This window comes from Piliocolobus tephrosceles, chromosome 19 (genome assembly GCF_002776525.5).
Source record: "Piliocolobus tephrosceles isolate RC106 chromosome 19, ASM277652v3, whole genome shotgun sequence".
Taxonomy (NCBI): domain Eukaryota; kingdom Metazoa; phylum Chordata; class Mammalia; order Primates; family Cercopithecidae; genus Piliocolobus; species Piliocolobus tephrosceles.
This window is the reverse complement of record NC_045452.1, coordinates 18039408-18064788: the sequence shown is the minus strand read 5'-3', so window position 1 is coordinate 18064788 and position 25381 is coordinate 18039408. Positions and strand designations below refer to the sequence as shown.

The window sequence follows — 25381 nt, the reverse complement described above, 5'->3', positions numbered from 1 at the left end:
ACACGCCTGGTGTCTCTTCCTTGTATTATAAGGACACCAGCCATGGGATTAGGGCCTACCCGAAGGACCTCATTTTAACTTAATTACTTCTTCCAAGGCCCTGTCCTCAAATACCACAGTCACATGCTGCGGTACTGGGAGTTGGGGCTCCAATATGATGGATATTTTTGGTAGGGACACAATTCAATCCATAACAGGGAAGAAGGGAGTAGTGGAGTGGGTTTGTGTCAGCAGAGGGTTCTCTGATCCAGGGACATTCTGTCGATGCCTTCAGGTCCAGGGGACGAGCCCTCCAGGATGGTGCTCTACCGGTTGTTTAATTGCTTTGAGCTCCAGTTTCTGCATCTGTAAACTCTGGTGCATAGAACTATCTGTCCGTGTTCTCTGGGTAGCTGAAGTATGAAATGCTCTCAGCAGCGTCTAGTTCATGATGGACTCGCGATAAGTATCAATGCCCCTCCTGCCCTGCTTCCCGCCCCCCACTCCCCACCCCTGGTTCACCTGCGCTTTTTCCTTTTGTCCCACTTTACTCTCTGCTCCGGGGTTCTACTTCTGATCAAAACACTTGAGTACCCGGGGCTGCCCCCTGCCTTCTGCCCGGTGCCTGTGGGCCAGTTGTTCTTGGAGGTGGCTCCTCCCCTCTGTTAAGTCATAAGCCCTTTTGACAGCGGTAAAGAGGAACAGTTATAGAAAGCTGGTGCAGGACTCTAACCTAAACTCCCAGTTGCTGGCCCGAGTGTTGGATGGCTACGGTTTGAGTGTGCATTGCCGAACACTTCGCTTATGCCACTGTTCCCAGCAGACTGTTTCATGTCTTAGCAATTCTCTGTGCTGGCTTATGTGCTGGTCTCGCTTCCCCTTTTAGAGGCCTTGCCGCCAGGACCCTAGCATGGTGCCTTGCCCGTGGTGACTACTTGATACATGCTGGAGAGACAGGTGAGGATATTCATACCAGAATGCAGGGGCCACAGACCCTGATGTGCCCTGGGTAGGTGGCTTTGTTTCTTTGGCTTCTGAGCCTCACCAGCATAATGGGCGTGTGTCTGGTGCTTAGGTAAATAGGCAGGCGCTCTGGACTCAGACCATCTGCCCTAATCCTGGTTCTTGCACTTGCAGGCCCTTTGACCTTGAGTGAGTCATGCTGTCTTTCTGTACCTTAGTTTTCCTTATCTGTGGAATGAGGAAAATAAGAAATGCCACAGAGGATTTTGACGCTCAATGAAGTTTAACTTTATTGTTTATATGTCTTATCTGTCCACAGTTTATCCGGCACCGTGCCAGGTTATATATTTTTATCCGTTTACAATTTTCAGTCCAATTTTTCTATCACGTTATAAAGGTTAAAGTCACTTTCGGGTTACTGCAACAAGAGTCTCTCAATCCCATGAAGGTGGCAGTATTAGTGTTCCTATTTTGTAGCTGGGAATGTCGAGACTCCAAGAAAACCTACATGACTAGCCCCAGGTAGCAAAGTGAGTGATCTAAGATCCTCTCCCAGCACCTCATTTTCAGGCCAGTTATTTTCCATATCTACTTCCATCGCCTCTCCTGCCTTCTCATCCCACTTCAACCACTTTATGGGCAATAGTTGTGAGACTGGGTTTTTGTAGACTTCCATGCATAGCCACACAGCACTGGTTGCATTACCTAGTTGGCTTTATGGCACCAGGTGTAAATTACAGCCTTCCCTGTTCCATCCTAAGAGACCTGTCGGGTAGACAGCAGGTGAGGGCTGACAGGCTGGTGTGAGGTCTGGTCAGCCTGGTCCTTGTGGGGAACCTGGATTTTTGCTGTTCTCCCTCTGAAGAATGGATACCACCCCCTCGTACCTTCCTAGCCCACCAGCATGCCGTTCTCAGCCCGTCTTCTGCCCAGAGCCGGCCTGCCACCCACTGTTTCCTGCCTTTGCCAGGGCGAGGGGGAGGTGGGTATATAATGCCAAGTGCTCATGAAAAACGCCTCGTCATGAGATTAATTACTTGCTGCTGAGCACTGTGGAATTCACAAGTCTCCATCAGCACCTCGACGTCTCCCCTGAACTCTACCTGGGGTTAGTTTTGTGGACTCTGTGGCTAGAACTTTAAACCTATATTAGACAGAAAGACATAGTGGCCACCAGTACGATGCTGGAGATCAGTCTGGCAGAATCCCTCCTGCCATTGACCAGCTGTGTGTTCTGGAGCCTTGATGTCCTCAAAGCGGGAACACTAGGCTGAGGACGCTTCTGGGTTGTGAGGTCCGGGTGTGCAGACCTATGCAGTATCATACACCTTGGAGGACCAGCATAGTACAGAGGGATGGGTCTCTTCCCTTTTAATACAAGTCACAGGCTTTAAAGACCCTCAGGTTGAAATTAGAGCCCCCCCACCCCCACCCCCTTGCCTTACTTCTGGCTTTTACACAAGAATCTGAAGAATGTGATGCTCTATTGCGGACCGGGCAGGGTTCGCAGGCTCTTCCGGGGCTTTGCAGGGCAGCCTTTGTTGTGCTGCAGGACCTGGGGCATTCTGAATTGGTTGTGGTTGGGAGTCAGAGACAACTCCAGGCTCATTAAATTCCTGGCTGTTCGGGGCGATCTAGACAGCTGGGAGGGGTAAGAGTGGGGAGATAACACTCTTCCACCTCCCGGCACTGTTATCTTAGAGAAATTGGGTTAAAAGTGAGTCTGCTGGAGGGGGTTGGTAGCAGCCAGGAGGGCAGATACTGCTGCTTTGGCCCTGGGCGACTGGAAAGCTTGCGGGTCCACCTCTGGGCTTCCCTTTCCTGATTATGGAGCAACTGCTGTTGACCAGGTCCTACGTGGAGGCTTGCCAGATGCTCTGTGTGTATTCGCTGTCTTATTGCACCCCTAGAGGCAGTGGAGCAGAGTGGTTAGGCATGGAAGACCCGGAGCCCCAAGTGAGACCTGCAGGGTACAGACAGCAGCAGCTACTACCTGTGTGCCCTAAAGCAAGTAAGCCTTCTGGCCTTCAGTTTCCCCATCTGCAAAACAGGATACCAGTAGAACCTACCTCACAAGGATGCTGTGTGGGAAAGTGAGATTCCTGGTGAAAAGCACTCAGAATAAAGTGCAAGTGACCATTATTTAATTGCCAGCAGGGTCCTGGGAAGTGGGCCTTTTCATTCCCGTTGTACAGATGAAGAAAGGGAGGTGGGAGGTTCAGGACATTTAAATAATTTGCCAGATTTCCTGAACCAGTGAGGAGAATCCAGTGCTTACCTCCAGGTTGGCCTGACTCTGGAGTATCACATTCGGCCATATCCCAGCATCCTCTGGGGTGCCTGTGTGCAGGCATCTGTGGGTGTGTGTTTGTATATGTGCCTGTCTGTGTGCACAGGTCTCTGTGTGCGTGTGTCTGCACCTCTGTGTGCACAAATCTTTGCACGTGTCTGCATGCGTATCTGTGTGTGTGCAAGTCTCTATGCACACATCTTGGAGGGGGGAGGGGAGGAGGGGGCCTGGGGCTCTGTCCAGGGCAGGATGGCATGGCCCAAATCTGGCAGCTCTCTAGGGCAGGGGCTACTGCTGCTTCCTTCTCTCATGTGCAGCTAACAGCTTTGGCCACTTTCAAACCAGACTGTGGCCTGGGCAAAGGAGCGCTGCTTGGTGGGTGGTAAGGTAAGCGGTAGTCACGTTTCTGGGGAAGGACGTGGTAAGGTTGTCCTGCCGGCCAGGCTCCCTGCTCAAGGACACTGGGGTTGGCCAGCCTTTCAGACAAGGGTGCTGCCGTAACCCAGTCTAGGAGTGGTAAGTTAATTTTTCTGTAAAGTGTGAAATAAGTGGATTTCATCCTCACTTGTATTTGATCATTTCCCCCAGGGAATGCAGGAGGCTCTGGGATGCTTCTCTGGAAAGCTTGGCACTGCCTACCATGCCTTCTGTGTGCCCAGGGCTGGCTGTGTGCTGGCTCAGTTGAGAATTGGACCAAGGGATGGAAATGTAGGGAGGAGAGACCGTTCACCCTCCAGTTTTGGGCTTCTTGTTCCTGGAGTCCAGGGCACCCCAGAGAGGCGCAGAAGAGTCAGCCTTCCTCCTGTGCCACGTGAACTCTCATTATTGGGCTATTCTGCCCACAGCTTTGCTTCCTCAGTGAGATCCTGCTTAACCCTCCGGAGGGTGACAAAGGAAGAGATCTCGCCTCAAGTCTTTGTTCACGTTGCCTTGGTAGAAAAGGAGGCCACTCTAGTGCCCCATTACCTTTGAGCTTGTGACCAGGGGACTCCTAAAAGTCCATGCACCGCACTGCAGAGTCTCTGCGAGCCCCCTACCGTGGTATGCAAGGCATTCACCGCCTCTCACAAGTTCTCAAAGGGGTCCTTGACCACTGACCTAGACAAATAGAAGCTTTGGGTTTTCCATTTGTAGAGTGTGCACACGTGTGAGTGTCGCGTAACAGATGCAGCCCGGGGGCCGTTAGGATCAGGGCGAGAGTTTGTTCAAGTCTAGGCTGTGTGCCACCCCAGGGGTAGAAGTATGTGGGGATCACCTTCCTGGGGCTCATCACTGTAGCTCCAGCACAGTGGCCTTCCCCTCCCTGAGGATCCTTCTTGCATTTAGAACACCGTCACTTCTGGGTATTTCTTCAGTATGGGGCTGGGCGGGGCGACGTTTCTGATGCCAGACTTGATCTGTTGTTACCTTGGATGCTGAGGAAGGTGGGCTCTTCTTTCGTTCTTGTGTTCTTGCACCTGCACGTTGGCAAGGATGTTCCCGGGAAGCCCTGTACCTAGGCAAGTCCCTTAGCCTCCCTGAGCCTCTGAGGCTCTCTCCTTTTTTAGGGGGAGGGGCAGCATGACCCTTAACTTTGCCAAGGATGGCGGGATCAGATGATGTCAGTGTCACGAGATGAATGTGTCAGGTGATCGGGTAGCTACAGCTGCCTCTCACCTGCCTGGAGTAGGACGCTCCCCCCGACCCCCCACCCCTCACTGAGTTTCCCTTTGGCTTTGGACTTCAGTTTCTGCTTGGTCTGACTGTGTGATCTTGGGCAGATGGTTTGAACCTCTCCTTCCTGGCGTAGATAAGTCAGGGTGGTGTTTTTCAAAAACTTTCAAGTGAGATTCATTGGTGGGTCGTGAAGTGAGTGGCAACCAGTTTGTTTGTTTATTTATTTATTTTTGAGATGGAGTCTCGCTCTGTCACCCAGGCTGGAGTGCAGTGGAGGATCTTGGCTCATTGCAAATTCCGCCTCCTGGGTTCAAGCGATTCTTTTGCCTCAGCCTCCAAAATAGCTGGGATTACAGGTGCCCACCACCACGCCTGGCTAATTTTTGTATTTTTAGTAGAGACGGAGTTTCAACCTGTTGGCCAGGATAGTCTCGAACCCCTGACCTCAAGTGATTTGCCCGCCTCGGCCTTCCAAAATGAGCCACTGCACCCGGCTTTTTTTTAAACTTTAATTTAAAAACTTTTTGTCACACATACAAACACGTCTAACAAAGCTGTCACAATGTGACATACACATGCTATTCATTCTGACTCTTTTCCATTCAAGTCTATTTTCTTTCATTTCTAAACATACTGGTTGCCGGCCGGGAATGGTGGCTCACGCCTGTAATCCCAGCACTTTGGGAGGCCAAGGCGGGTTTACCTGAGGTCAGGAGTTCAAGACAGCCTGGCCAACATGGCAAAACCCCCGTTTCTACTAAAAATACAAAAATTAGCTGGGTGCGGTGGCACATGCCTGTAATCCCAGCTACTTGGGAGGCTGAGGCAGGAGAATTGCTTGAACCCAGGAGGTGGAGGTTGCAGTGAGCCAAGGTCGTGCCACTGCACTCCAGCCTGGGCGACAGTGAGACTCTGTCTCAAAAAAAATAAAAGAAAAAGAAATAAAAATTATAGCTTGAGATGAATGTTGGGGCCCCAAGCATGAGATGCCCTGGCGCCTCTGGCAGCCCTGACTTAGGGTGGTTCCTACCTCCAGGCCCGAGCTGAGCTGCGTGTTCAGCCAGGGCTGTAAAGGGAGCCCCTTGCCAGATCAGACTCTTTAACTAAAGGGCTTAACAAAATTCTGGGAAGTGAGCTACATTCCTGGGGTGGAATAAATCATGTCGAGTTGGGTTAGGCAGGATGTGACTTCAAACCCTCGAAGTGGGCTGTGTGAGGGCAGCGTCTGTGACTGACTCATTATGAGCTCAGTGGCGACACAGGCTGTCTTGAGAGGAGGCAAAGATCACGGGGGAGGGGCTGGTGTGCGAGGCTGCCCCGAGCCCAGCTCTGGGAGCTTATTTTGTCCTCACAGTGGCTCTGTGAGTTAGAGGGTACTCCAATCCAATGCAGAAGGGGCTGATGGGGTAGGGTGGGCGTGGGGGCTGTCAGCTAGACCCGCTGGGGCTCCCTGTAGCTGTCCATGGGGGTAGCTGGGATCAGCTCCATTTTACAGGTGGAGAAACTGAGGCTTGGGGCCCAAGTCAAGCTGGCAAAGTTTGTTAGTTAAGTGGTGGCTCTTGCCTTGCACATGCAGCCTATCTACCTCCTGGCTGCGGCTCGTCCTCAGATGTCTTCTGTGAAGGTTGTAAGTGAAAATCACCATTTGAAGTCCATGATCAGAGTCCACTGCAATGACCGCTTGATCAATTCAGGAAGATTGTTGCTGACCCCTGGCCAATGATGTGTCTCTTGGAAACAAAATCAAGATTAGTGTACGGCAGATATAGTTATCAGTGAGGCAGAGGATGGGGCGGAGGATGAGGGCCCTGGATGGCCACAGAGAAGCTATGGCCCGTTGTGGGTGGCCCTTGTTGTCTGTCCTACTAAGGGGAGACCTGAGCCACACGATAGTCATGCCTCTATTTGGACAATAAGATGGAAGACGATTGGACTTAACATCAGGCACTTAAGAATGGGTGACACAGGTTTGACTGGACTTGATCCCTGGAGTCCGGACCTTTGGGAAGATGGGAACCTCTCCCATGACTTAAGTTCAGCACCTCCCATATGTGGGGCGCTGAGGATGTAGTAGTGACCCAATCTTTGCCTTGGAGCCCTCAGCCCTGCCAGACTAGAGGTGAAATGGCTACTGGAGGGAAGTGGCTTCTCATTCGCTTTTTTTGTGTTATTTAAATATCCCTCAGAGGATAACAAGCTGCTGAAGGTCTGACGGGTTCTAGGCTGGGCGACCTTCAAAAGTGGTCTTCTGTTTCTGGTCTCCGGTTGCACTTCTCAGCAGTCGTGATGTGGACTCAGAAAGCCCTCATGCTGCACTTTCCCACTGAGACGGGGGCCATATAATTACATCTTCTGAGTAGGGTTATTTTTCTGCATTGGGTTTCAGCAAACTGTGCTCACACGCTTGAGGAAAGAAAAACCATTCTATCAGCAGAAGCTAAGGGAAGGAATAACTTTGCTGCAGGAATCTGAAGGGTTCAAGTTGCCCCTCCTGGGGGTGTGGGAAGCCTCCAGCCAGCTGGGGAGATACAGGGAGACACGTTTGGTGTGCTCGGTGAGCTCAACCAAACCCTTCCCCTGTCAGCCTTTTCCAACCTGGGGGCGAGTCAGAGGGGATCATCTGCCCCTCACTGTTTAGGAGGGGACGCCCCCACCGTACCTGAAACAACTTGCTTTTCTTTGCAGTTTCTCCTGGGTGGCTGAGAGAAAGCTCGTTATTGAGTAGGTAAGGCACAGGCGTGATGTCACTGTGCAAATATTGAACCAATTAAAAGCAAAGCCAAGGGCCCAGTGTAGATGACTTATCTGTAGATCCAGCCCTAGGTCTGTCTGCCTGACCTCTTAACATGGGCAAAAGCTGCTTAACCTGTTTCCTCCTCTCTTTCCTTCCTTCCCTCCTTTCCTCCTTCTTCCCTCCCTCCCTCCCTCCGTCTCTCCCTCCAGCTACCCTTGGAGTAGTCATTCTCTTGGACTGCCAGGTTCCCAGAAAATACTTGTAAGCATTTTCAACAATTCAGTTATTTTCAACAAGCATTGATGCTCTCTCTGCAGCACCCTGGGCAAGAGCAAGAGGGGTGGGGAGACAGTCCCTGCCTCTAGAGAGTTCTTTTTTTTTTTGAGATGGAGTCTCGCTCTGTTGCCCAGGCTGGAGTGCAGTGGTGCGATCTCGGCTCACTGCAACCTCCGCCTCCTGGGTTTAAGCAATTCTGCTGCCTCAGTCTCCTGAGTAGCTGGGATTACAGGCACCCGCCACCACGTCCAGCTAAATTTTGTATTTTTAGTAGAGTTGGGGTTTTCACCATGTTGGTCAGGCTGGTCTCGAACCCCTGATCTTGTGATCCACCTGCCTCGGCCTCCCAAAGTGCTGGGATTACAGGCCTGAGCCACCGCACCCGGCCACCTCTAGAGAGTTCTAAGAGACATTGGAGGACACGGGCAGTGAAGCCATGGTTCTGGTATAAGGCAGATTGTGCTGGGCCTGTCGGGGAGGAGGGAGAAGGATGAGTAATTCATACTAGGGTAATTCATAGTGTGAGAAATTCATACTAGGAGAGGCTGCCTGGGGGAGATGGCATGTCCACTTGGTTTTGGGGACTCTCAGTCTGCAGAATTAGGGAGATGGGCCCTCCAGCTTGTCTCTGGGTGACAGCTGAAGCAAAGGCTGCTCTGGGGAGTGTGCTCTGGTGACGGGAACGGAGGGTTCTAGCAGGGGACAAGAGAGGTGTGGCTGGAAAGATGGTTGAGAGGCACTGGTGGAAGGAGTTGGGGTGGGGTTATAAAGGCTGTGGGAGGCACGCTTCTATCCATGCTGGGTGGGTTGTCATTCTGGGGTGATGGCAGGGCTGGCCTCAAGCTTTTGCTGCTTTCTGCCCTGGCTCACTGGTTGATTGACTTATTCATTAAGAAATGGTTTCAGGCCGCGTGTGGTGGCCCACGCCGGTAATCCCAGCACTTTGGTAGGCTGAGGCAGCTGGATCACTTGAGGTCAGGAGTTCAAGACCATCCTGACCAACATGGTGAAACCCCGTCTCTACTAAAACTACAAAAATTAGCCGAGCATGCTGGCACACGCCTGTAGTCCCAGCTGAGGCGGGAAAGTGACTTGGATCCAGGAGGCAGAGGTTGCAGTGAGCCAAGATCGTGCCACTGCGCTCCAGCCTGGGCACCAGAGCGACTCAGAAATGGTTTCTGTGCTGAGGACCCAAAGCTATGTCTCTGTGGTCCTGAGGTTGGTATCTTAGTGGAGGACACTCAGTTGGACACTTTATTGTGTAGTCCATGTGACACATCCTACATGAGATCTGTGCCCAAGATGCTTTGGAAACACTCTCCCTGGAGCTCCTGGGATTCCTGGGCTACTTCTCACTGTTGTAGGACGGTGATTTCAGGACTCTCCTCGAGCCAAGCTCTTTGGAGTAGGAGATCAGAGGGTGAAATCTGTGTCTGCACTTGTCCCTCTCATGTCATTTAATCACTCTCCACCTAGCCTGGTCAGGGAACTGTCTTTTCTTCTCTTAGATTGGAAGCTCCCTCATTGCAAGTCCCCAGTACTTTCTAACCACTGCCCTCTCTGTGCAGGTAAGGGAGGATGATTTTTTTTTTTTTTTTTTTTGAGGCAGAGTCTTGCTCTGTCGCCCAGGCTGGAGTGCAGTGGCGCGATCTTGGCTCACTGCAACCTCCGCCTCCTGGGTTCAAGCAATTCTCAGCCTCAGCCTCCCGAGTAGCTGAGATTACAGGCGCCCACCGCCATGCCCGGCTAATTTTTGTATTTTTAGTAGAGATGGGGTTTCATCATCTTGGCCAGGCTGGTCTTAAACTCCTGACCTCGTGATCCACCTGCCTTGCCCTCCCAAAGTGCCGGGATTACAGGTGTGAGCCACTGTGCACCTCCAGCCAATTACTTTATTTATTTATTTATTTATTTATTTATTTATTTTGAGACGGAGTCTCCCTCTGTCGCCCAGGCTGGAGTGCAGTGGCATGATCTCGGCTAACTACAAGCTCCACCCGGGTTCACGCCATTCTCCTGCCTCAGCCTCCGGAGTAGCTGGGACTACAGATGCCCACCACCTCGCCCGGCTAGTTTTTTGTATTTTTTAATAGAGACGGGGTTTCATCGTGTTAGCCAGGATGGTCTCTATCTCCTGACCTCGTGATCCACCCGCCTCGGCCTTCCAAAGTGCTGGGATTACAGGCTTGAGCCACCGCGCCCGGCCAATTACTTGAAAATACAAATCTGATGATGTCACCTCTGCTCCTCCCCCACTATCCCTAGAATAAAGTCCACATTCCTAAATGGCTGATAAGATCCTGGGTTAGCTGCCCCAGTTTATCCCCTCCAGCCTGTCCCAAGCTACTGCCCCCACCCCTTCCCATGCAGGAAGAGGGAATCTATATACCACCTTCTGGTGTCTGGTGTCATTTTTTTAAAAAGAAATTGTTCATTTAATTTTTAAGGTGACAAAAATCATTTATATCCATCGCGTACAACATTATTTGAAATACGTACTGGTGGTGTTTTGGTAGCCTGGGTTTCCTTGGGTACCAGGCAAAGTGAAAGTGACCACAGGCCCTCCCTTGGACAGGCAAATGCCGTCATCTTTCAGTGTTCCCTGGACTTTCAGCAATCACCTGAGCCCCCCTCCATGCCCGCTTCGAGGAGGCAAAGGCAGAGCCGACAGACAGGGCAGGCTCTGAGGCCTGGGCAGTAAGTCCCTCTCTGGTTTTCTTATCTGCTAAGCATCAGCACAGGCTTGGGTTGGAATACTGCTAATGGAAACAAGTTCCAGCGTCTTCTGTAAGCAAACAACATTCCTGAGGTGGGAAGGGAAGGGGGGCCCACCCGCAGTCCTCAGCTCCTACCTCCTGGGCCCTGGGCAGCTGGGAGGAGTCCCTCACCCTTGTTAGCCTAGGGAGAGTGAAGGCCTAGGTCCAGGCTGCTGTAGGTTAGCCCTGAGTGACAGAGGAGCCACTTTGCTGACCCACCCTGTAGATAACTGCTCTGACAGCCCTGGTGTGTATTGCGGAGAGTGGGCTTGTGCATACCTGTGAGCAGACAGGACATCTTGCAGGTGGGAAAAGCAAGGCCTGGGTGGTGTCTGCAGGATTGCACAGCTGGTCAGTGCCTCGTCAGACTCAAATCCAGCTCTTCTGCCACAGGCTTTGTGCCCATCTCACCAGACCAGCATTTCCCAGACCAGCATGGAGAGAGATTTTTCCTGCAGGATATTCCTGGGATGGAGTTAAGCAGATTTCTTTTTTTTCTTTTTTTCTTTTCTTTTTTTGAGACAGAGTCTCATACTGCCACCCCGGCTGAAGTACACCACTGCAAGCTTCGCCTCCCGGGTTCACGCCATTCTCCTGCCTCAGCCTCCTGAGTAGCTGGGACTACAGGCTGTCGCCACCACGTCTGGCTAATGTTTTTGTATTTGTTAGTAGAGACGGGGTTTCACCATGTTAGCCAGGACGGTCTCTGTCTCCTGACCTCGTGATCTGCCTACCTCAGCCTCCCAAAGTGCTGGAATTACAGGCGTGAGCCACCGCGCCCGGCCGAAGTTAAGCACATTTCTTTTTGCAGGCTGCTTCCTACTACCTTTTGTGCCTATCGTGATTGCAGGAGGGCCATAGGGAGGCAGTGTTCCATCCTTACTCGGCCATGAAACTGTCTTCCCTCTGCAGATTGCTGTCTTTATAGTCACCGTCCCTGAGAGCTGTCCTCTATGGATGGACATAACCTGCAGAAAGAGTCACTAGACTCCTGGCAACTGATTTGCAGAGGGCCCAGGTGTCATTCCTAGGAAGAGTGGGGATTAAATAGCTCAGGATCACAAGATAGAGGAATCGGGAGGGGAATTCCTATCATGCCATTCTCCGCTGGGAACTCGAGCTACAACTCTTCGGATGTTAGGTGTTTTTTTTTCCCCTTCATTCTAAAGCTAGGAAATTGAGGTGCTAACAGCTTCAAGGTCACAGGAATTGTGAGTAGGGGACCTGGGACTCCAACCCAGGTCTGTCTGGCCCCAAAGCCATAAACCCCATCATGGTGCATTACAAGCATTTATCTTGGGATTTGCAGAACCAGGACCTCACATGGCTGTGGTTTTCCCACCCTTCCGTCTCTCAGTTCAGAGTTGATACCAAAGGTCGATGTTGCCAGAACCTACTTGATAGATGGAGGCGTAGCCTTCCAGGAGGGCACACAACCTTCTCATGGCATCCTAGCAAGAGCAGGGGCCATGCCAGCCAAGATTCTTTCTGGTTTGTTGGACTGGTAGTAGGCGGTAGGTGCCTCTACATTTAATCAGGGGGTGCGAGAAGGTTCTAGAAAACAGAGATGGTTGAACTGTATGCAAAACCAATAAATTATATTCAGTCCTATTTCTCTTTGTAGATTGAAAGCCCCAATATGCATTCTTTCCCTTTTTGTTTTGAGGATATAAAAATTAGTCCATAAATGGTTTGGTGTTTGTAACAAATTAGGTGCCTGTAACCCTCATGCGTGTGTGGTTTCAACTTGACTCTCCTGTTACCTTCAGCTCTCCAGCCCTGGCCCTCTTTGCACAGCCACAGCCCAAGGGGATTTTCCAGCCTCTTGGGACCTTCCCTGTTAAGTCTTTTCTTGCTCATTTTGGCCTTGTTCCTCATCCATTCATTCAGGACACTTTAACTGAGCACCTGCTCTGGGCTCCGCATTGTGCTAGACATTTGGAATTGGTGAATGAGACCCATTTCCCGTCCTCAAATAAAACTACAAATAGTGGGTATTTAGCTGTTTGGTTATGGTGGAGCAAGTACAGAGCACAGATGAGAGGGACATATATATGATACGTCTTTCTGCTGCAAAAAGTCTTTAGAGAAGGGAGCGTTTGAGCTGAGATCTCTGAAAGGGTTCCTAGTACAAAGGATACTTCTCTGGCTTCTTTGAAGGCCTGGAGGCCTGAGCAGAGTGTAATGTGAATGGAATTGATTATATGCCGCTGGGGACAACTGTGGCAGAAAGGAAGGGCAGCGGTAAGATGAACGGGTGGGGTCCTAGAGGGCTTGCTTACCATGCAGAGAAGATTAGACTTTATTCTGGAGAGGGTGTGGAGCTGTTGAACCATTTTGAACTGACCAAGTAATATCAATAAAATAGGAAGTCACATAAATAGGAATTTGACTTTGTGAGTCATCAGAAAGGAGTTCTGTAGAAGTGGCAGGGGAGGCCAGGAGGGAGGCACTTGGAGCAGCCCAGAAGGGAGGGCTTGTGGGCCTGGACTGGAATAGGGCATGGGCAGTGGTGTTGGTGGAGGGCTGGAGAGGAGTTTACGATGACTGTCTTAGGTGGCCAGATGGACAGTGTCTCCCAGAGATGGACACCCAGAAGAGGGTATGGGTCTGGGAGAGAAGGTGGGGAAGTTCACGTGTGATGGTGTGTCCTCCAGGTGGAGATGGCTCGTTGGTAGGTGTTTAAATATATTTATTAATATATGAAGGGGAGTGGGGGAGAGCTCTGGATGGGAAATAATCCAGGAATCCCAGTGGTGGAAGCCATGGATTTCCTGGGTCTAATCCAGATTGATTTGCCAAAACTATTCAACAAATAGCATTTGGGCTTGGTGCGGTGGCTCACACCTATAATCCCACCACTTTGGGAGGTCGAGGTGGGTGGATTGCCTGAGCTCAGGAGTTCGAGGCCAGCCTGGCCAATGTGGCGAAACCCCATCTCTACTAAAATACAAAAGATTAGCCGGGCGCGGCGGTGTGCACCTGTCATCCCAGCTACTCGGGAGGCTGAGGCAGGAGAATTGCTTGAACCCGGGAGGTGGAGGTTGCAGTGAACCGAGATCACGCCACTGCACTCCAGCCTGGGCAACAGAGAGAGACTCTGTCTCAAAAAAAAAAAAAAAAAAAAAAAGCGTTTGATGGGATTCCCAGGGTGGGGTGAGCTGGCACAGCCATGTCAACAACTCCCACCCCCGACCTCCAAAATGTGGCTCCCGCTTGTCTTCCGTTAATCATCTGGATCCTTCGATGCTGGTGACTTTGCTTATGAGTCGCAGGCTGAGCTGCCGGGTTGGAGGTTCTGAAAGTGCTTCTTGCCTGCCTGGGGAGGCACATCAGTCTCTTCCGCCTGGTTGATGGGTTTACTTTTAAATTGGCTATTCAGGATCGTTAAAGCACAGTCCTGCAGGTGAATCTAGGTCAGATCTCTTAGAATACAGTATGTTACAAGGAGTGTCATTCCTTGGTGACAATGCCATCTGTAATGGCCATTTTTATGGGGCCCTGGGAATCATTTTGCCCTGAGGACTTCTGTTTTGTTAAGGAGATTTGGCCTGTGCACTTCAGAGATAGGGGAGGATGACGACTGAGAGGTCTGGCTTCATAGTGCAGCGTTTGCTTATACGAACCCCTTCAATCAGTGGGCTCAACTGGGGGCAGTTTGTCTTCCCCCCAACCCTCAACTTCCACCTTTGGTGATGTCTGGAGACATATTTGGTTGTCACAACTGGGGACAGGGTGCGACTGGCATCTAGTGGGTAGAGGCCGGGGTGCTGCTCTGCTGCTAAATACCCCACAAGGCACAGGACAGCCCCACCACAAAGGATTCTATGGCCCCAGATAGCCGTGGTGCTGTGGCATCGTTTTGTATGTGGTTAGTGAGCGACCGTACCTTCTTTCTGTATGTTGGCCCTTTTTTTTGTTTTTTTTTTTGAGACAGAGTCTTGCTCTGTCGCCCAGGCTGGAGTGCAGTGGCCGGATCTCCGCTCACTGCAAGCTCCGCCTCCCGAGTTTACGCCATTCTCCTGCCTCAGCCTCCGAGTAGCTGGGACTACAGGCGCCCGCCACCGCGCCTGCCTCATTTTTTGTATTGTTTTAGTAGAGACGGGGTTTCAGCGTGTTAGCCAGGATGGTCTCGATCTCCTGACCTCGTGATCCGCCCGTCTCGGCCTCCCAAAGTGCTGGGATTACAGGCTTGAGCCACCGCGCCCGGCCCATTGGCTCTTTTCTCCCTCGGCCCGGAGTACTTTTCCACCATCTCTTCCCTTCCCCATCAATATTTTACCCATCCTCCAGGACACAGTTTAAATGTCACATCCTCCACGACACTCTCGCTTGAGCGTCCAAGGAATTGTCCTTTTCGCTTTGTTCCCACGGCAAATTGCGTGTTCCTCTCCTCTTCTTCAGTGAGTCTGTGGTGGAGCTGCTTGTTGACGTGGGTCTTCCTCTCTGCATGAATGTTCCACGGTGGTAGGCGTCCTGTCTTGTCGTTATGTGCGTTTAAGGAATACATGCTGCATTAGGCAGCCCTGTGAGGCAGGGAAGGCAGCAGAAAATATTATCTGCATTTACAGTTAAGGCCAGAGAGGTGGCACCGGCCCAAGGCCACACAGCAAGGAGTTTCTGTTTTCATCCACATGGCAGATCTGTCTAGCGGGTGCTTAACTGCCTTTGGGTGTTGGATTCAGCAGTGAACAGGACAGAAGGAAGCCAAGGAGCTTGCTTTCCGTCTACTCTACCACATTGCCCAGGTGGACACTCCATCTAGTTACCTAGATGTGTGCATATCTGTCCTGCTGCGTGACCTCATTAGAAACCCCCTGGGATCTTTATGCCTTTGTCATGATCTTTTTGCATGTGGATTCTCTATATATTAGTTGATTGAATAAGTGAATCAAATGAGCTTGAAAAATTCTACATTATTATAGCAGCTCCTTTCAAAGAATCTCTCTCTCTTTTTTTTTTTTTTTGAGATGGAGTCTCACTCTGTTGCCCAGGCTGGAATGCAGTGGCATGATCTCGGCTCACTGCAACCTCTGCCTCCTGGGTTCAAGCGATTCTCGTGCCTCAGCCTCCCTGGTAGCTGGGATTACAGGCGCGTGCCACCACGCCCGGCTAAGTTTTGTATCTTTAGTAGAGACACGGTTTCACTATTTTGACCAGGCTGGTCTCAAACTCCTGACCTCAGGTGATCCACTTGCCTCAGCCTCCCAAAGTGCAGGGATTACAGGCATGAGCCACGCCTGGCCCAAAGAATCTTTCTTAACAATGGAAGCCAGCTACTTTGACAGTTTTATTTAACTCAAAACCAGCGGCTGCAAGGAGAAAGAGAAAGGACATGTTCACCTGTGTTCTCCAGGATGGGAGTGGGGAGGGAAACAAACAAACAGAGGGGCTGCTTGCATACGTCAGTGGTGAGACCGGAATAGGGCTTTCAGTGTCTGAGCCGAGGCCACTGGGGTGTTTGAACTGAAACCTTGGCGTGCCCAGGGCCATTGGAGATTGGTTAGGTTAACTCCCGGCAGACTGGGCACAGAGAACTCAAATGGCTCACCCAAGGTCACACCCCCACCTTCTTAGCCCCCAGCAATTTAGGTTGGAAGGGTGGAGTCCCTTGTGCAAGCCAGCATGGGGAGATGGGGTTTACAACTTTGAGGTAGCATTATTAAAGTCTGCTTAATTAATAAGGGGGATTCTCTTATTTGTTTGCTTCTTGTAGCCCCCTTGACCTCACCAGGAAGGCAGCTAAAGGGGAAACGGAGCAGGGAATTGAAGCCACACGGGGCTGAGTCTGACCCTAGGTTTTGTGCCTTGTCTGAGCCCCATTTCCCCCACCTGTAAAATGAGTATATATGTGCCTCATGAAATTGTTGCAAGGATTGAGTGAGAACACGCAGCGCTTACTAGCAGGCCCTCGGTCTATGCAGCTTTATGATGAAGGTGATGACTTGGACGCTCCCAGCCTAGAACTTGGCCCATGGAAAGATTTACATCAGCCCTCGTTGTCTGGGAGTGGAAATGCTCTCAACGTTTCGACCAAAGATCTGAGAGTAGAATAAATTCTGTCTTTAAGGTGCTAGCTGTTCATTTTCCAGACAAACCCACAAATAAGTAAAAAGAGAAACAGAGGGAGAGAGGGAGGGAGAGGATTCTCTGGGAAAACGGAGAAATAAAAGATCCATATGGATGTTTGCGGGGAAGGGGAGAAGGCAAATAATTGAGGCATTACATTTTGGGTTGAAAGAAGATGTTTTTGGTCAACCTATTTACTTTCAGTTTCATCATTTCCTGAGAGTCCTAATTTAGCCTCTGGTTGTGTCCTGCTCGATTATGGCCTAAAAAGGCAACTGCTTGGGTTTCTTGGAGTTGGACTGGCACCCGCAGGAAGCTGGCGGGAAGGAAAGCGCTGGGGGATGGCCTCAGCCAGATCCAGTCTCATCTCCAGGGGCGAGAGCTGCTTGCTTCCTTCTGAACCTCTTGCTGGCCTGCCCATTCCCACAGGAGCTCGGGACTTTCTGAGCCCTGGAGATCTTTCCTGTGTGTGTGTGTGTGTGTGTATGTGTGTTTGTGTGTTTTAGTGGTTGACGGTGCTGGTTGGTTGCTTTCACATGTACATCCTGCTCAAATGGCAGTGCACGCCGATTCAGCCCTTTTGGAAAACAGTTGGATGGGACGTCCCAGGACTGTAGAAATGTTTGTATGTTCTTTGCTCCTGTAACTCCACTTCTGGGAATGTATCTGAAGGTGATGGTACACTAAGGGTGGCCGTGGTGGCTCAGGCCTGTAAGCCCAGCACTTTGGGAGGCCAAGGCAGGCAGATCACTTGAGGTCAGGAGTTCGAGACCAGCCTGGCCAACATGGTGAAACCCCATTTCTACTAAAACTACAAAAATTAGCTGGGCGTGGTGGCGGATGCCTGTAACCCCAGCTACTCGGGAGGCTGAGGTGGAGAATCGCTTGAACCTGTAAGGTGGAGGTTGCAGTGAGCTGAGTTCATGCCACTGCACTCCAGCCTGGGCGATAGAGCAGGACTCTGTCTCAAAAAAAAAAAAAAAAGGTATACTAGATAAGAGGGTGAAAAAACCTTATAAGTGGTCCTTAAAAAACACACACACACACTTGAGAATTCGATGCAGCTATTAAATGATGGACATTGAGGCCTTGGAGTCAGGAATTCTGGGTTCAGGTTCTTATTCCCCCAGCTTGTGTGACTGAGTAGAGTTGCTTTCTCTCGGGGCCACCGCTGCATCATCACCTGTAAAATGGGTTGGATAAAACTGATTAATAAGCAAATCTGAGGCTGGGTGTGGTGGCTCACACCTGTAATTCCAGCACTTTGGGAGGCCAAGGCGGGCGGGTCACCTGAGGTCAGGGGTTCGAGACCAGCCTGGCCAACATGGTGAAACCCCGTCTCTACTAAAAATACAAAAAAATTAGCCTGGCGTGGTGGCACACGCCTATAGTCCCAGCTACTCGGGAGGCTGAGGTGGGAGAATCGCTTGAACCCGGGAGGCGGAGGTTGCAGTGAGCCGAGATTGTGCCATTGCATTCCAGCCTGGGTGACAGAGCAAGACTTCATCTCAAAAAAACAAAAACCAAGCAAATCCTCGCCCTACAGGAAAACAGTCATAGTAAGTAAGGAAAATACAAAATCTGAAACTCTGTCCTCTGCCTGATAGTTAAAAATCAAGTGTTTCCATGAACCAGGTCCAGAAAGGACCACGCAAAGAAAGAGAAAACTGATTTTGCAAGGAGGGTAGGAGTGGTGGGGGGAGTTCAGGAATTTAGGGGAATATTTTTCTTTTATTTTCAAAAGCTTTATATTATGGGCAGTTTTTAAAAGTTTCGGCCGGGCGCAGTGGCTCATGCCTGTAATCCCAGCACTTTGGGAGTCCAAGGCGGGCGGATCACCTGAGATCAAGAGTTCAAGACCAGCCTGACCTAAAACCCCGCATCTACTAAAAATACAAAAATCAGCCGGCTATGGTGGTGAGCGCCTGTAGTCCCAGCTACTCGGGAGGCTGAGATAGAAGAATTGCTTGAACCTGGGAGGTGGAGGTTGCAGTGAGCTGAGATCTCGCCACTGCACTACAGCCTGGGCGACAGAGCAAGACTCTGTCTCAAAAAAAGTTTCACAGAGGCCATTTAGCACAGCCCCAGGACAGAGTAGGGAGGAGTGGCTGCATGCTGGCTGCTGTGTTTGATAGACTGCCTCCTGGGTATCCTGCTGTCGTGCCTCTTACTGAATTTTTAGCAGCTCTTTACTATCCCCCATTCATAAATGAGGCATATGGATTATAGATAAGGCGGTTTAACTCACATGCATCCTGGAGAGGTCTGAGTATTAACCTGACTGAACACACTTAATACACACACACACACACACACCCCACGCCCCCAGGGGCACAGGAGCCTCCTCACCGGATACAGATGGAAACAGCAGCTCTGCTGCAGCCCTGTGGCTCCCCATCATTGAATGTGGCTAATCCTGCCCAGGTGGGCGAGGGGACTTTCATAGAAACTCCACTATTTATCCTGACCTTTGCGGCTCTCCCCGCTGGTCTAACCCGTGTATTGATCTTGGCGCTGCTGCTAACCCACGTCATTCTAGCAGAGTTGCTGAAACCAAATAGCCCTGTCCTTGGCCAGGCTAAGCAGATCCCAGCCTTGCTTAATGAAAAGTTCTGGGAGGGAGGTGCCCAGGCAAGCAGGGGCTGTGACCTTCAGCTGGAGCCTTGGTCTTTGGAGGTGGGGGGTGTCCCTGGCAGGATGCATTCTCTCTTCCTCTTGCAAGAACTATGGCTTGGTGGCCAGGCCTCTGCTAGCCTTCGCGTGGACACCACTTACCTGTGACTGTCCCGTGCCCTCCCACCAAGGCCTGAAAGTCGGGCAGAGTGAGGTTCTGAGGGCAGTTGGTTGGGTGGAATTCCTCCCCGCCAGCTGGTGTGATGTTTGTGACCCTCCAGAGCAGATTTCCAGGGCAGTCTGAGTGCCTGGCCCTGCAGCCCGAGGGAGGCTATGGGCTGCCGAGAAGCCAGACTACCAGCTGGGTTCTTTGCTGTTAGGTTTGGCATTGCTGGGGTGAAGCAGAGTTTGAGGCGGGTCAGAGCTCATTCTGCCATTGCTGATGGGCTGCAAGCTTGCTGCCGACAGTAGCGGGCCGAAGGAGTAAATCTTGAGTTGTAACGTGCCTGCTTTTTGATGGGCCATGTGGTCCACACTGGGAAGGCTCACTTAGCCTTCCTGCCTGCCCGATAACATCCGGTAAATATTTGTTGAACACTCTGGAATGCATTCCTCTCCACCCCCCACATCACACTCAGCTCATGGGGACAGTTAGGGCCCAGCTCCAGTGCCGGCCTGGCTTCCACGGGACCCCAGGCACAAGTGTTCTGGGAGGAGGCCAGGCACAGGGGCCAGGTGTCCCTGGGTTAGCATCCCACTCCATGCCTGGGCTGGGCAAATCTGGGCAAGTGACTTGCCCTTTCTGAGTCTGTTTCCTAGTTTATGAATTGGGGAATCTGTTTCCTAGTTTATGAATTATGAATCTTGAGACAGCTCTTTCCCAGGATGGTTACCAGTTAGGTGAGGTGGTGAATAAACTGAGCTTGGTGCTGGGAGGTACTTAGTAACTGTTCCCTGCCCCTTCTGCTCTCAGTAGGAGTCTCATGAGGGGCCCTGACGTCCTCAGATGCCTTCATTGGCGGGGTCAGCAGCATATTTAGGATTTTGGGGCATGGGGTTCAAGTGAGTCTCTCTCTTTGCTATTCATGGAGTTATCCTTCGTGGGTGTGGGGTCTATGAAAAGGCTGAGAACCAGCAGCCCCTGAGACCTGTGTTCTGTGATTGCTGCAAGGTCTTGAGCAGGCAGGGATGCGATGGGGAAACTTTGGGGAGCCTGGGTGCTGGGACGCTGGGGGTGCCTATTGACTAGTTAGTGGTTAGACACGTGCTAGGGAGGCAAAGAACAACTAGGATTTACCTGGCAGGTAGAAACCTTGAATTTGCTTGAATGGACTGGCCAGGGTGGAAGTGCAGACAGTTGAAAATAAACTGGTGGTGCCCTGGGGACTGCTCCTGGCGTAGACCCTAGACCTCAGACCCGCAGCAAAGACGAGGGGTGGCCAGGGAGTTTACAGCCACCATTCCTGTCTTGTTTGCTCTGACTCACTCTGAGCCCGGCCTGCTCTCAGGGTGATCCTTGCAGAGTGGATGTACCCCCTGGTCCCCACAAGGGTCTGTGGGGTTTGCCTGTGTTGGAAATGTCAACAGAGCCACCGGCCGGGGCAGCTGGTGACGCTGCCAAGCTCTGTTCCTGGGACTTATGTCCCTCCTGGCAAAAGGAAGCCAGCAAACGGGTTTTTTCCTGGAAAACAGCCCCTCCTGGAGTGAGTCCAGGGGAGCCCCTCGGCCTTGACTGAAAACAGCTAATGAGCCCAGATGAAAAGTTCTGGGCAGCCTAGACTTTTCCTTTTGTTCTTTCCCTCCCATGCTCCTAGCCTCCTTAGGATCCAAGACCCTCTTGGAATCTGCAAGCACAAAAGCCCATGGTGTTCCGTATTTGGATCTGGGGACTTTCTGAATTGCAAGGGCCTGAGGGGAGGGGGCTTGATCTCAGAGGGAAAAAAAGCACCTTCCTGATCTTTCTTGATTTCCCAGCGGGAGCTGGGCAGTGAGCTTCTGGGTTGCCTCCTCTGGTGGCCACGAGCTGAGTCTGTTTTATACCAGGGTAGTAGCCACCTCAGGTGATCCCAGCCTGCACCTCTGAGCAGGAATAACAACGATGTTAGCCGTGGAAAGGCCACAGGACTGAATGACTATGGAAAAGCCCCTTACATCCAGGGAACTTGTTTCCTCATCTGTAAGTTGGTGATAATAACATATACCTTGCCTGGTTTACAGAGTTGTTATGACAAAGACCTTTCGAGATAGCGAAATATGTGTGAAAGCATTTCATAAAGTATAAAACCACACAGATACATACGGCACTATTATTTTATGTCTTTTTTTTGAGATGGAGTTTTGCTCTTGTTGCCCAGGCTGGAGTGCCATGGCACAATCTCAGCTCACCACAACCCTCGCTTCCTGGGTTCAAGTGATTCTCCCGTCTCAGCCTCCCGAGCAGCTAGGATTACAGGCATGCGCCACCATGCCTGGCTAATTTTGTATTTTTAGTAGCGATGGGGTTCCTCCATGTTGATCAGGCTGGTCTAGAACTCCCGACCTCAGTTGATCCACCCGCCTTGGCCTCCCAAAGTGCTGGGATTACAGGCCTGAGCCAGCGTCCCCGGCCTATTTTATATCTTCATTTTGCAGATGAGTTTTGAAAAAAGCAAACACACATGAACTTAAGTTCTCTTGGCCCATGAATTGTGAGGGTCACTTTTGACCTTAGTGTCCCCAAAGGGAAGCACTCTTAGCATTCTACATGTTTCTTGGAACCTGGCATCTTTTCTCTTTGCTTTTTTTTGGGCTGTCTTATCAAGATGGAATTCAAATCTGGTGGCAACATATATTGGTGTTTTATTTTCTTCTCTTGTCTTAGTTGACTTCATGAAATAAGAACAAGTTTTTTAAACTGGAAACTTCCACCATGTGGGGTTGTAGTCAGTTGCGTTTTTTGGCTGATTAGAAACCTGTTTTTGTTGGAAATCCTCCTAAACTGTGTGGCTACTTTGCTACCTTTCTAATAGTGACTTGAATTGCATCTGTCCTGGAGACTCTTGTTACGTTCATTTGGCACGATTGTTTTCTTGATAGATTTGTTTGATTGTGTATTGACCCTGGGACAATACACCTTACCTTTAATTGCTAACAAAATCCTGCTATCAGCCTGTTTCTCTGTTGCCCAGGCTGGAGTGCAGTGGTGTGAGCCAGCTTCCTGCAACCTCCGCCTCCTGGGTTCAAGCGATTCTCCTGCCTCAGCCTCCCGAGTAGCTAGGATGACAGGTGTGCACCACCACGCCTGGTTACTTTTTGTATTTTTAGTAGAGATGGGGTTTCGCCATGTTGGCCAGGCTTGTCTTGAACTCCTGACCTCAGGTGATCCGCCTGCCTTGGCCTCCCAAAGTGCTGGGATTAAAGACATGAGCCACTGTCCTGGACCCAACTTATTTTTTTCAGTGATGCACATCTTTATCCCAAAAGTGTGGAGCAAGAAAATTGTGTAGCCTGGTTATACAGAGTTTTACTGCGTCTTAATCCTATACAGTTTGCAAAGAGAAGAGGTGTGAGTATGAGTGATCTTGTGTGGCTGATGTAGTTGTATGTAATGTGTTGTCTTTTTCCTCCCCCTTAGGTCCTGGCTATAAGTCACCATGGCACAGCAAGCTGCCGATAAGTATCTCTATGTGGATAAAAACTTCATCAATAACCCGCTGGCCCAGGCCGACTGGGCTGCCAAGAAGCTGGTATGGGTGCCTTCCGACAAGAGTGGCTTCGAGCCAGCCAGCCTCAAGGAGGAGGTGGGCGAAGAGGCCATCGTGGAGCTGGTGGAGAACGGGAAGAAGGTGAAGGTGAACAAGGATGACATCCAGAAGATGAACCCGCCCAAGTTCTCCAAGGTGGAGGATATGGCGGAGCTCACGTGCCTCAACGAAGCCTCGGTGCTGCACAACCTCAAGGAGCGTTACTACTCAGGGCTTATCTACGTAAGTGGCTGCCCTGGCACCCTGTAGGATGGGTCTGAGGACTACAAGTGGGGGCGGGCCAGGTCTTCCCATCACCCTCACATGTCTGGGCCCTGGCTCTCTGGTTGAGAAGGCGTCTGGAAGGAGTGCTGCGGTGACATCCTTGGACTTTGACATCTGAACATCCTAGTGGGATGTTCTCATAACATTATTCTTTTCCCTTTGCAGCCAAAAACAAAACAGGAAGCGTGTTTTAGAACATATGTAGGGAGAAGAATATGGCCCTGTCTGAGGGATGCCCACCCACTGGCCTTGATCCTCAAGTTTTGGTGGAGATATGAAGGTTCAGGTCAATGTTGTAGATTCCTTTTTTAAATTTTTTAATTTTTTTTTTTTTTTTTTTGAGACAGGGTCTTGCTCTGTTGCCCAGACTGAAGTGCAGTGGCATGATCACAGCTCACTGCAGCCTCAAACTCTTAGGCTCAAGCAATCCTGCCACCTCAGCCTCTCTGGTAGCTGGAACTACAGGCCTGTGCCACCACGCCTGGCTAATTTTTTATATTTTTATTAGAGACAGGGTCTCATTATGTTGCCTAGGGCTGGTCTTGAACTCCTGAGCGCAAGTGATTCTTCTGCTTGGGCCTCCCAAAGTGCTGGGATTACAGGCGCGAGCCACTGCGCCTGGCCCATCTTGTTCTTTACGGATGCATGTTGATGTGGTTTACTTCCCTAGGGAGTATACTTTGAGCAGAGGTGAGCCACCACGAGTAAGACTTGCTCCAGAACTCTGTCCAGCACTTGAGTGCTGGTCCCTTGCCAGGCTTGACCAAGGGGAAGTGTATTGAGAGTCCAGCATGTGCAAAGGGCCAGCACATGCAGCAGATCAGAAAGACAGCCCATCACCAAGTTAGGAGATGGGGAGATGAGCATTTATGCATCCTGGAGGCAACAGGCTCTGGGGTCACAAAGTCCTGTCCAATATCAACCCCAAATTCCTCTGTTCAACTCAAAGATATTTCCTTCTGGTTTTGTCCCCAGTGGGAAAGAAATATCTGCTTGTTATTATTCCTAAAATAGCTCTTTATTTCTTTATGCTGCTCTAGCCACCTTGAACTTTGGGCTGAATAAAACAGTCCTCAAAATGTTTTTGACCTAGAGGAAAAAAACCATCAAGAGGTTATTATAGGCCGGGCATGGTGGTGCATGCCTGCAATCCCAGGAACTTGGGAGGCCAAGACGAGAGGATTGCTTGAGCTCAGGAGTTTGAGACCAGCCTGAGCAACATGGCGAAACCCCATCTCTACAAAAAATAGAAAAATTAGCTGGGCATAGTGTGGCGTGCCTATAGTCCCAGCTACTTGCTGGAGGCTGAGGTGGGAGGATCGCTTGAGCCTGGGAGGTCAAGGGTGCAGTCAGCTAAGATTGCACCACTGCACTCCAGCCTGGGCAACAGAGTCTCAAATAAAAAAAAGGAAAAGGACTATTATGGCCTTGCCCACTTTACAGATGGGAAGACCAACTTTCAGACTGAGGGATTTTGCTCATGATCACATGTGTAATGAAAGGAGGTGGTGGCAGGCTCATTCCATTACAGAGACAGCAGTTCTCGAAGGGTCAGCTGTTTAATTTTCTGTGTGATTTCAGAAAGACTTAAGCACCTTTCTACGAGGTAGACTCATGCTTCTGAGTGCGCTGCAATGTGCTAAAGCCTTCAGTGGAGCCATGGGGCATTTTATTTGCCTGGAATTCCTGACAAGGACTGCATTTCCTTGTTGATTGCTAAATCAGTCTGTGACAACGAGGTCCTTGTTTTCTGCCATTGATGCCCACCCTTTGGGGATGAGCCTGGCTCATCAAGGACCTATCAACAAGTAGATATGTGGAACAGTCTCCTTTAAAGCCCAGTTTTCCTTTTTTTTTTTGAGACAGAGTCTTGCTCTGTCGCCCAGGCTGGAGTGCAGTGGCCGGATCTCGGCTCACTGCAAGCTCCGCCTCCCGGGTTTACGCCATTCTCCTGCCTCAGCCTCCCGAGTAGCTGGGACTACAGGCGCCCGCCAACACGCCCGGCGAGTTTTTTTGTTTTTTGTTTTGTATTTTTTTT

At 50.7% G+C, this 25381-nt stretch overlaps 1 protein-coding gene across 1 annotated transcript in view; it reads left to right on the top strand.

Moving 5' to 3' along the window:
• Positions 1 to 25381, top strand: part of MYH9 (myosin heavy chain 9) — a 112170-nt gene that overhangs the window by 17574 nt on the left and 69215 nt on the right. The window contains exon 2 of the mRNA XM_023222092.1: positions 22950 to 23301. Within this exon, the coding sequence (XP_023077860.1) occupies positions 22969 to 23301 (333 nt within the window). The 5' untranslated portion in view covers positions 22950 to 22968. The remainder of the gene's footprint in view (positions 1 to 22949; positions 23302 to 25381) is intronic.